General features: G+C 44.2%; 1 protein-coding gene across 5 annotated transcripts in view; it reads right to left on the bottom strand.

Moving 5' to 3' along the window:
* Nucleotides 1-590: 590 nt before the first annotated feature.
* The window catches only part of ST3GAL1 (ST3 beta-galactoside alpha-2,3-sialyltransferase 1), a 127,556-nt gene continuing 116,492 nt past the window's right edge, over nucleotides 591-11,654 (bottom strand). For all 5 annotated transcript variants that reach the window (XM_054017527.1, XM_054017530.1, XM_054017526.1 and 2 more), the window contains 3 exons: nucleotides 9,060-9,105; nucleotides 5,961-6,080; nucleotides 591-4,052 (listed from right to left, as the gene is read on the bottom strand). In XM_054017527.1, coding sequence (XP_053873502.1) covers nucleotides 3,879-4,052; nucleotides 5,961-6,080; nucleotides 9,060-9,105 — 340 coding nt within the window. In that variant the 3' untranslated portion in view covers nucleotides 591-3,878. The remainder of the gene's footprint in view (nucleotides 4,053-5,960; nucleotides 6,081-9,059; nucleotides 9,106-11,654) is intronic.

Below are 11,654 nucleotides of genomic sequence, written 5' to 3'. Positions count from 1 at the left end.
AAAAAGCTCTCCCTGTTAGCCAAAGGAGCTGGAGCTACGTGAAGCAGGAGGCAGGAGCAAATTCTTAAGAGAGAATTAGGTGGCCATAAAGGGTGGAATGGATTGCTGAGTCTGGAGAATGCAGAGGCCAAGACTTTAACAGGATTCAAAAAGAACTAGATAAATTCATGGAGGATAGGTCCATCAACGGCTATTAGCCAGGATGGGCAGGGATGGTGTTCCTAGCGTTTGTTTGCCAGAAGCTGGGAATTGGTGACAGGGGATGGATCATTTGATGATTACCTGTTCTGTTCATTCCCTCTGGGGCACCTGGCATTGGCCACTGTCAGAAGACGGGATACTGGGCTAGATGGACCTTTGGTCTGACCCAGTACGGCTGTTCTTATGATTCTAACTATGAGTTAAATTGAAGGGGAGAGTAGGCATGAGTTGTGATGGTTTGGTTGAGTGGGGGAAGGAAAGAAACTTTGGCAGATTAAGACCCAGTTACAGTGACCATCAGAGGAGACTATCTTTGGGAATTCATGATAACGCCACTCTGATAGATAGCAGTCGAAGGTGTACAGATAGAGACATCTTTGACAATCTGATTGATTAGAATAAAAAATTTATTTTGATTCTTACTGAATTGAAAAATTCAACAATAAATAAAATGTCAAAGTATGAGTGACCCAGACTCCCTTCAATCAGACAGAGACTGATGATAATAATCAATGTGCTCCAAGGAAAGAGAACTAGGAAGAAGCATCTGGAGACCAAAAAAAAAAAGTGCTCAAGAAATTCAGTTTGGTTAAAAACAAACCACGCAATCAAGAAGTGCTTTGGAGATTGTGCATTGGTAGCATATGCGGTTCAAGATTTAATGTTATAGCCTTTAAAAATAAAAATAAAAGACAGTTCTCAGTTCCTAGCAGGACGACAGTTGAAAATACTGGCAGTGGGAATTCTCCAGTGGCCTCTTTTGCTGTCTCTTCACTTAGAAACCAGTTGGATGATCAGAGCAAACTGGAAGTTAGATAACCAGATCGCATTGATTTTCAATTGGCGTTTGACCCCAAACTGCCAACTTCTATTACAAGCCGAACTGCCAGGAGCGCCTTTGAAAGTCTTCCCCAGAAATGACTTAAATATACAGGGAATTTATCAGCAAACTTTCTCATTTACAAAAGAAATGCAAGAACAGCATTCATGTTGTACAAGTTTCTGCAAAACCCAGCCACCAAAGCACAGGCTGAAAACATTACACTGCTGTTAAATCAAATTCTCAGAGTATTTTTTTAAAATCAACCATTTTGAGGGAAACGGGGTAGTTTGTCACCTACCTGGGAAACACTGAATTATAATAATCATTAAAAAGTGGTAATATCAAAAATATGATTCAGGTTCATTCTTCTACAAAGTGATTTTAGAAGAGAAGATCATTTTTGTTACAACTGCAGAATCATGCCCTTATCCTGGAAACTTGCATGAGAGTGGCTCTTTCGGTCATCTTCCTAGGACAGCAGCTCTCAATATTGGGGTTACTAACAGGTGTCAGGTTTCGAGAACTCTGCCCTTCCCCTATTGCTAAAGGGAGGGTGTCATGGGTAAACGGATGGAAAGTCATGGCTCTGTGTGTGTGTGTGTGGGTGTCCTATTATGGAAAAGGTTGGCAGCTACTGTGAAAATGACGTGTGTGAAGCTTGTCCTTCATGTTCTGTGAATCCAGTGGGCCAGCTTGTGTGTGTAAAGTTACTCACATTGGCAAGTGGTTGGAGGATGGAGGTCATAAATAGAGAGAATTGGACTGATCTTGCCATCACATTGTAAATCTGAATGTGTGAGGATCTTACCCACGAAAGCTTATGCTCCCAAACATTCTGTTAGTCTTAAAGGTGCCACAGGACCCTCTGTTGCTTTTTACAGATTCAGACTAACACGGCTACCCCTCTGATACTCAGAAAAACCAGACACAGCAAAAAATGTGGGGCTGAAATCCTGGCCTTATTGAAGTCAATGGCAAAACTCCATTGACTTCAGGGGGCCAGGCTTTCACCTATGGTACTGACATAACAGTAACTAAAACAGACACTGCCACCAAATTGGCTAATGAATGAACACGCTATTTCTTAGTTAGCTGGTATGTGTGTGTTTTAATTACCACAGATTCCAGTCACAAAAACAAACAAACAAACAAAACCCCTAAAACAAAACAAAAAACAACAAAATAAGAAAAATATCAAACCTGCAGCTCTTTCGGAATCTACTCCAGAGCCCACTGTAGTTCAGTGGAAAGACTGGCACTGGCTTCCCTGGGCATTGGATATGGTTCATAGATTCCTTGAATCCCATCTTCATGATATTATGAAGCAAGTGCTACCGCCCTCAAATCACCCTCCCCTCCTGATTTCAGACTTTAACTCATGTTTAAAATATCAACGAACAACAGAAATGAAGGTCAAATAGATTTTAGGAAGAATCTGTGTAGACAAAGTCTCCAATACAACATTTCTTATTCACCCCTTGCTGCATAGAAGTAATAATGTTAATATATACATTTGTCTAAAGATACAAATCTTTCCGAGGTGTGGATCATACTGTAGAATCAATACATAGAGGATATGTCGTGGTAGATGCCCATGCAGTCCTGTTCACTCCTGTAGCTCCCATCCTTGTGCCTGATACTTTCACTTAAATACATTTAAATAGATATCACCTTCTAAGTTGTAAAAAATAGAATAAAAATTTTCCTATCAACTTTTGGATTTTTTTCTCCTTAAAAAAAAAAAAAAAAAAGGTAAAAGTTACCTTTAAAAACTACCCTCGTCAAGTAGAATACGGGCGATGTCATTATTAGCTTAGAATACAAAATGATACCGTGTAGAGACTAAGCTTTGGTTAACTGTTTTTTTCCTATAAAAAGTTTAATTTAGGGATTTTTGTCTTTAAAAAAAAATTACATCTGTTGCACAAATATAAAAGGCACATGTAAACCACTGAAAGGAAAAAAATGTCCACTGTTCTACCTTGAATGGATTCAACAAAAATTAGCATTCAGAGTATCTATCAAAAAATAAAATAAAATAAAATTATATTTAAAGAAACCCAAACAAGCCAGTGGCTAAAAAGGCCATTTTGGCTGGCATTTTCAATCACAATCTTATTTTGATTTTCTTCGTCTCGTTATGGCTGTGTAGGATGCTACATTAAAATATGCAGTTAACTGGACATGAAGGATTTGATCCAGAATTTCTCGATGTGGATTGATACATTGCCAAAGGTAGCCAGTACTCCTTGCAAGTCAGGTACATCACCTTTGTCCATAATACAATGCAGAACCAGAAATGACACAGTGAAGAGAAGAGATGGTTTAAAGAAAAGATCAACAGCAGAATAAGTGAACGTGTTCTTTTGAGGTAATCCTTACTACAGTGTTCATAGCCAGCCATGTTGGTGGGACATTCAGGAAGCTGTTTTCACCTCTCCTCTTCAGGGCATTCCTGCCTTATGCAAGGAAAGCACACACACATACAGTAATTCCTAGAAAATGATCCCCTTGATTACCCTAACAGCAAGAGGCACATCTCTCCCAGGATTTCAAGATTTCATAATTCCATACATCCCCTGTGATTCCGCACATCATTTATTCCCCATAATTGATCCTTAGGTCCCCAATGTCTCTATTCTCAAATAAGGAAATCAAGTGCAGTATGGCACCAATACTGCGTGCTACTTTCATTCAATGATCGTCACAGCAGTGAGACACACTTCCTCAGCTGCAGAGTCTGATATTCAAATATAGTCAGCTCCCAAGATCATCTTCGATAAGCCACTTCAAACACTTCAGTAACTGACACCTGCTGGAAATTGCAGCCACAAATCCCTGCCTATGATAAGGGTCATCTGCCCTTGAAAAAACGTATTTTGTCAATAGAGGCAAGAGTCAAAGTGATATTGGACTCGAAATCCCCATCATGGACCATGGTTTTCCGAAAAGCCCCCCCAGAAGCGTTGTTTTCCCAGTAATGATGCCAGTTGCCATTGCTGTCTGCTCCAAAACCGTACACATCCACCTAACAAGAGAGAGAATGAAAAATGTTACATCCTGAAAGACTTTGCCTCTGGCTTGGTGTGTTCTTAATTGACATTTTGAGGAAACTCTAGTGATTCTCAACCTTTTCTGCACTGCTCTTATTTATAACTGATGTTGTGGTAGCTCCTAGGCACATCAGTCATGGACCAGGACACAGTTGTGCTAGGTTCTGTACAAACAGGAGAAAAAAAGACAGTCCCTGCCCCAAAGAGCTTTCAATCTAAGGAAATCAAACTGGGACCTCCTTTTCCATAAGTGAATCCTCCTGGAACCCCTCTCCGCCTAGCCAGGACTTCCCTGCCACTTAGCAACATTGAAAGAACTGGGTGGTCATGACAGCCTAAACCAGTTTTTGACCCCAGGAGTCATGAGCCCTAGGTGGAAAATCCCTTCTCTGCTGAATGAAGACCTCAAAGACAGGAGAAATTTTTGGCCCCTCTCTACCATTTTTAATTGGGCTTTTCCAAATGACAACTCTTGTCTAGTCACATTTAGATGCCTACCTATCCAGAGCTCCGGCTGCACGTGCATTAATATCCAAAGGCATGATGGGTACTTTATTGGCACTATGGTCAAATCCTACAACTCCTACTCAGTCCTTAGTTAAGTATTGATGTGAGGGGGAGTTAGACTGAGTGCGGACTTCAGGACTCCGCCCTATAGACATTTTACCCCCAAATAAGTGCTCTGCGCTGCATTGGTTCTGTAGGACAGCAACAATATTTCATAGCAGGTTACGGTTATTCTTCTGTGGGTTTGGATTTCCTTCATCAACATATTTCCAGGAAAGAAACATATCTTGCAAGAAAGAGACAAACAACTCCACTGACATATTGCAGGCTGCATCTCATCCCAGGCTAGAATTTTTGGCCCGCTGCCTCCCCAGCTGCTAGGGATAGGGGCAGAGAGAACTGGAGCCTCCTCTCTCTCCCCCCCGCCCCCGGCATGGGCGGTGGGTGAACCGCCAGCCAGGGGATGCTGGCCCCCAGCTGGCCTCACCCCACTGCCCGAGGACCCCCCTCCTTCCCCCACCGGAGCCCCACTCCTCCCTGCAGCTGCCAGTCCCCAACCTCGGCGCATAGGGCTGGTGGCCCCGAGCATAGGGCAGGCGGCGCGCACCCCCCTGGCTCCTGACCACAGGGCGGGCAGTCCCAGTGCCTCCAGCCTCGCCCCCACAACCGAGCGCCGGGCGGGGCCCCCAGCACTGGGTGGCCCCACCACCCTAGCCGTAGCCCACAGCTTCCCTGAAGAGGAACAATCTGCTTGGGCTGGGGCCAAGGGCAAAGAGGGCTTTGGGGAGGGGCGTGGGCAGGGCCACGCCAGGCTGTTTGTGGAGGCACAGCCTTCCCCAGTCTATACAACGCACTGCCCATGCCCCCTGCATGTTTCCAACTGCATAATACAGGCTAGAGAATTTCACCCAGTAATTCCTGTAGTGAAGGGAATTGTCCCCACTGTATAAACTCCCAGGCCCAGAAAGCAAAAGGTACTGCTGGGAAACTGGCCATCTGCCATACACAGAAGGGCATATGGATTACATGAGATCAGGCAGGCTGAGGACTTCTTGTGTTTAACTGGACTTCTCTGAAATGCACTTCAAACCCCAATGCTTGATCATGTTTTTTTATTTTGTTTAAGAATTCATTTATATTTGCGACTGTTTCCATGTTATCTCCGACTCTGGGTCAAAGATACCTCTTGTCTAACAGCTGAAATCATAAACGCTGAAGGAAACTTGAAGTAAGAGGAAGCAAAGATGGAAAGAGGCCAACAAAGATGAACAAATGATCTAGGGCTCTCATGTTAGCATCTGCTACAATTACAGCCCTTGACCCCAACATAGTATCAGTGTACACTGAAGCGAGGAATGGAACAGTTTGCTCTTTACCTCATCACACAGGTGGAGTGCAAATATCACTGACAGAATGCCTGTCGAGGGGTATCTTCCATGATTCTGCAGCCAGTGGTCATAAACATATTTGATAAAAACTGGGTGATAGACCAGGATCTGTGGAGAATTGGAGAGTTGCGTTCATAGTTCGTAAGAAACAGTGGCTGTTCCCTAACAGGACAGTTAGGGTGTTTGGGGAGAAAAATTGACCCTAGCTGAGGATCCGGGCCTGGACTTCTATTCCTGGCTCAGCTTCAGTCTCACTGTGTGGTTCTGAGCAAGTTCCTGAACCTCTGTTTTTGTACAGCACCAATCACACTCACCTGCCTCACAGGGGAATTATGGGGCAGATTAATACGTACATAGCACATTGAGGTCCCTGGCTGGAAAGTTCCAAAGAGCAGCAAGTGTTATAGCTCCTGGTTCTATGCATTGCCCCAAATCCTTCCCTCAGAGCAGTCTCAGCAGAGGTGTGCTTGGCAAGTCCTCAAGACCATCATCCCCCATTCCCGGGCTGAACTGGCAGACTCAGGCCTAGAACAGTCCCTGGACAGTCCGTTCCCTTTCCCTATGGGGCCGCTCCTCATTCAGAGCAGAGTGGAAAGGCAACATCCACTCCTCACACCTCCATCATCTGCAATGCTGGCTAAGGCTAGGGTTTTCCATTCCAGCCCCGCTTGGCCCTCCCATGCCGAGTTTGTGATGGGAGCCACAGCAAGGTTAATTGCTGATATTTCTGTGTAATATCTTCTCACTGGGTGTTTTACAATTTTCATGGTGGGGGAGGAAGTCTATTTCTACACCGATGCTCTGAGCTGCTGCTGTTCTCTCTGCCAGGACACGCCACACAGCCTCGGCCCAGGCTTAATCTGCTTCAGCACCCTTTGTCATTCCTTTCCTGAAACCCTCACTGCCTTGCTGGAGAAATCATGTCACTTCCTTCCCAACTCCATGCCATGTTCTTGGAGGATGCAACTCTGACCGGGGCTATTAGGGCTAGGCAATGCCAAGGTGCTGGATGGCTTGGCACATCAATTAAAAGCCACTTGGGATGACTTCTGACTTTGCCAGCTATGCCCAGGGCCTGTGTTCTATAATAATGGTAGCTTAGCGCCTTCTCTTAGAGCATCTCAAAAGAGCTTTACAGATGTGAGGGTTCATGAATGACAGATAGGGACCTACTGTATCATCATTTCCCGCTCGTTTACAGCAGGAGAACGGAGGCAGAGGGATTTGCCTTAGATCACACCTGAAGTCTGTGGCAGCTCCCAGGTCTCCTGACTCATAGTGCTTTAACCACTAGATTATGCTTCCCGGCATGTTTCTTAAGGTGTGCCCTACATTTTAGCAGTGATGGGACCATGAATAATCGGCATACCTGAAACAGATTCACTGTATTTTTCTAATTTAAATATGTGACAAAAAATCAAATAGACACATGGGATGAAATTCAAGAACCTCTAGCCGCTTCTGTCTATAATGGGGAACAGTGCGCAAGGAGAAGACAGTTCACAGCACTGGAAGATTCAGTCTCCACCTACTCTGCAGGAAAGGAATGTTTGTTACAAAACCCCATCCATTCCATTAGGGCAGCTGGAATTTTAAGGCTCCAAGACTGTACTTGTAGTTTTAGGGAGAGACTTTCAGAAGTGCCTAAGGGGTTTAGGAGCACAAGTTCTAGTCACTTCAATGGCACTTGTGCGCCTCAACTGCTTTGGTGCTTCTGAAAGTCTCCTGCTTAAAGGACTCCAAAGGCTTGCAATGGCTATCTGAAAATAAAAGTTTGATTCTCTCCCTGCCTTGAATTACTCCCCACAACCCATTGCAGGCTACCTAAGCTTTTCTGTAGTGGATTTGGAACACACAATAACAGACTAAATCAATGATCTGTGGGGGCTGGAATCCTCTTCCAGCAGTAGTCCTAACTCAGAGGTAGGTGAAAAGACCCATTGTTCACCTGTGAAATCATGCAGCATTCAAGGTATGCCCTGAAGCATGAAACATCTGTTTGACTTCTTTATGGTAAGTGAATTCCTCAGGCTGACTATCCTCTGTAGGCCTGATCCAATGGCCATTGAAATCATTAGGAGTTTTTCATTAACTTCATCCTCTGATTTGTTTAAAGTTTACCTGTCTTCCTCTTGTGCATACAAAGAAAGAGTTCCCTAGAATAGCAGTTCTCAATGGGGCGGGGCACTCTCCTGGGGAGGCATACCAAACTTTCTGGGGTGGGGGGCTGCGATCCTTCCTACTCACTCATGGGGTTGCAATGCCACTTCCTGAAATTTTGCCTCTCTGCCCCTCTGTCATGGTGGAGGGGCAGCTGGGCCAAATTTCACTGAGTGGCATTGCAAACTGGATCACGGGGTCACAACCCCCACTAGCACTCTTCAATGCTGAAATCGAGAAATACTGCTTGAAAAGTTTGTGAATAACAAGGTATGTGCTTTTGAAAGGTTTCCTGGCCTACGCACTGTTAGACCGCCAACTCAAATGACTGATTTATTTAAAGTAGAATCCCCTTTATTGGAATCAATATATTAAATGGTCCCAGTTCCATCTGGAGCACATTGGAAAGTCTCATTGTATAAGACCGGGGCTTCAAGTTAAAAAAAAAGTTGGGGGGAGTGATGGAAAAAAGATGGAGAACTCCTGTCCTAGAAAATGAGAATCATGCCTTGAGTTCAAGCAATTTAATTAAAAAAAGAAAAAAGCATGCACAGTTGCTGACAGAAAACTAAACATTGTATATCTTGTTCCATGTTTAAAGCGGTGCTATTCTAAGACTTTATTCTATGTCAAGGAGAAACAGAGAAATTGTTGCATAGGATCAAACCAATAGGCCAGATGGTTCCGATCAGTACCAGAGGAAGCTATAAAACCTTCATAATGGGCAGAAATGGTTAATTAGTGCTGAACCACAAGGCTGTAAATTTTTAGCCCAGCTAAAAATGTAACTGTGGGTATTTTTAAGACCTTCGTAATTACTTGCAGACTTCTTTGGATCCTCCCAAGCTATTTGTCCCAAGAATAATTTGTGGCAGCAATTTCCGCAGGATGATTAACAAACAGAATAAACCAACAGACACAACTCACCTTGTCTCTTTTTACTTTGATTTTACGGGGAACTGGAACATATGTGCTGTTAAAGAAAAAAATACCCAGATTAGTAGAAGTCAAATGAAAGGTGCATTTTAAAGTAAAAAAGAAAAAAAGAGTATATTCTTAAAAAAATATATCAGGAAGAGGTTAAAGTAAGAATAATGGTGACTGAAAATAATAAATATAACAAATTGATGGAAAATATGCCACCATTTCAACATAACATTGAAAAATGACCACACAGAAATGAATCAGACCTTAACTGCGGAGTTTTGTTTTCAGCCTAATGCATGGCTGGCATACATTTCACCACTAGGGGGAGACTCCCTCCCTCTTAATCGTTCTGGATAAGGATTCATTACTTTCAGCGGATGCGTAGAGGTATTATTCAGTTGCTACTAATAGGAAGGCAGTTACCGCCCACACCACCACTCACAGTACCTGGCCCCATCCCACATGCCCTCAGAACACTGTCCCTCCCCTCTCAAACAGCTGGGAAGAATCAGAAGTTGCCAGTAGCTGCTAATGTAAAGTTCTTGGTGGCTAGATCTTACAGCTGTGCTTGCGAGTCCCTGGGCTTGGTGAAGGCAGAGTCCTGTGTTCAAAAAGAAAAGCCTGATTTCCTCTAAATCCCAGGCACAAGCCATTCTGGTATAATACTACTGGTCACATGTGTGCAGGGATCCCAAAACACACACACGTAAAGTGTCTGTGCATTTTCTTGAAGAAAGAGCGCACCGGAGCACTGGTTTCATGTTGTTCATAATGCACCCTAAACTACGCTCGATCCTTGCCGTAAAACATAACAAGACAGATCCTCACTCTAAAGCGCTCACCATCTGAACAAACCACCAAGGAGGGAAAGGAAACCACCGCAAGATTCCTATTGGTTAGATCTAAATGTTTAGAGTTTATTTTTAACTCTTTATTATTAGGTATATTTTTAACTCCTTCCTAGTTTTAACTCATGCCTATATTAATCTGCTTATCTAGCCCTTCTCTATTATCCTTTGTTGCTGTTTCCTATGTCTGGGCTATAGAGTCATAGATTCATAGATACTAGGACTGGAAGGGACCTCGAGAGATCATCGAGTCCAGTCCCCTGCCCACATGGCAGGACCAAATACTGTCTAGACCATCCCTGATAGACATTTATCTAACCTACTCTTAAATATCTCCAGAGATGGAGATTCCACAACCTCCCTAGTATTTAAAACTTAAGTCAACATAGCTTCGGCATTCAGGGGCGTGAAAAATCCAGTGCTTCCGTCCACCCGGCTACCGTCGCGTGGGGAGGTGCTGCTCCTACTGTGATGGAAACACCCCTTCCATTGGCGTAGGCTGCATTCACCCTATGGAGTTATGCTGATATAGTTATGGTGCTATAATCCCAGTGGTGTGGACAGTTACCACAGTCAACAGAGGAAGTCTTGGTGGTTTCAGGTCATATTCGGGACTGTGAAGGCAAGAGTGCTCCCTTGCTGGGAGTTGCAAGCGTCGGCAGGCGAATGAGTGAGGGGAACAAAGAGAATGGACTTTGGGAGACGGGGCCGATCAATGGGCATGAACTAGTGATCGTCAAATGTTCCTGCATTCCGAAGGCCTCTCATCTACTCCAGATCTTGCACAGCCGGGTGAATATATGCACCCTGGCAGAAAGGAAAGCGAGAGCATCTAAAGACCAGATGGGAGAGAGACAAATCACAACTAAGATAGAATCGCCAAAGGAGGGCATGAGTTGGGTTTGAAGGAGAGAGCATTCAAATTGAATATGGGGCTTTTTCAGCCCCAGCGTGTAGCAAAGCCTTCAGGCTGAACCACACAAACTAGTAGGCATAAGCTGATCTGAGGGAGGCATGAGGAATGGAATCAGGAGGCAGCAGGGGTCCAGTTACACCAGCTGAGACACAAAAAGTGCTGCCCTGACAATCCGACAGTGGGGCCTGAGCTGGGGCCAGGGCTGTTGAAACAAAGCCACGTGGGCAGCTTACCACTGATTCTCTTTACCATATTTTCATCGAGTGGCACAGTGGCTGCACAGAAGCCTCTTGTGTCCAGACTCGCCCTCAGTTTGACTGGCAGCTCAGGGAGACTGATACCCATGCTGCAGCCAGCCCCTATGTATGGGCAGCTTGGCAAGGGCGGGCCTTGCGGTCTGTCTGCAAAGCAGGGCCTCGTCTGTTTTAAAACACAACCAAAGGCACCTCCAGTTGCTGCTTTTGTTTGGTTTATTATTCCATAAGTGCTTGTTTGGCTGATGATGTTCTGCAAAGTGCTGGGATATGTTCTATGAATGAATAAACAATACATGATTTACTTCTGCCTCAAAGCCTATTATTTAACGAGGCAGATTAGAGGATTCCATTGTGTTTTATAATAATCAGTACAAAGCTGCAGACAGAGGGCCAGACTGTGAACTCAGTCACTCTGGTGTAAATCGGGAGTAACGCTAGTGATTAGACTCCACTGATTTGAAAAGGTGTAACTAAGAACCTGATCTAAATTATTTGAAAAATTCCTGTTGACTTCCATAGGCTTCAGGACATCAGAGCAGAGTTTCTCATAGATTGTTATCATCCACAGAGTTAT

This window comes from Malaclemys terrapin, chromosome 2, assembly GCF_027887155.1.
Source record: "Malaclemys terrapin pileata isolate rMalTer1 chromosome 2, rMalTer1.hap1, whole genome shotgun sequence".
Classification (NCBI taxonomy): domain Eukaryota; kingdom Metazoa; phylum Chordata; order Testudines; family Emydidae; genus Malaclemys; species Malaclemys terrapin.
This window is presented reverse-complemented; position numbering and strand designations above follow the sequence as displayed.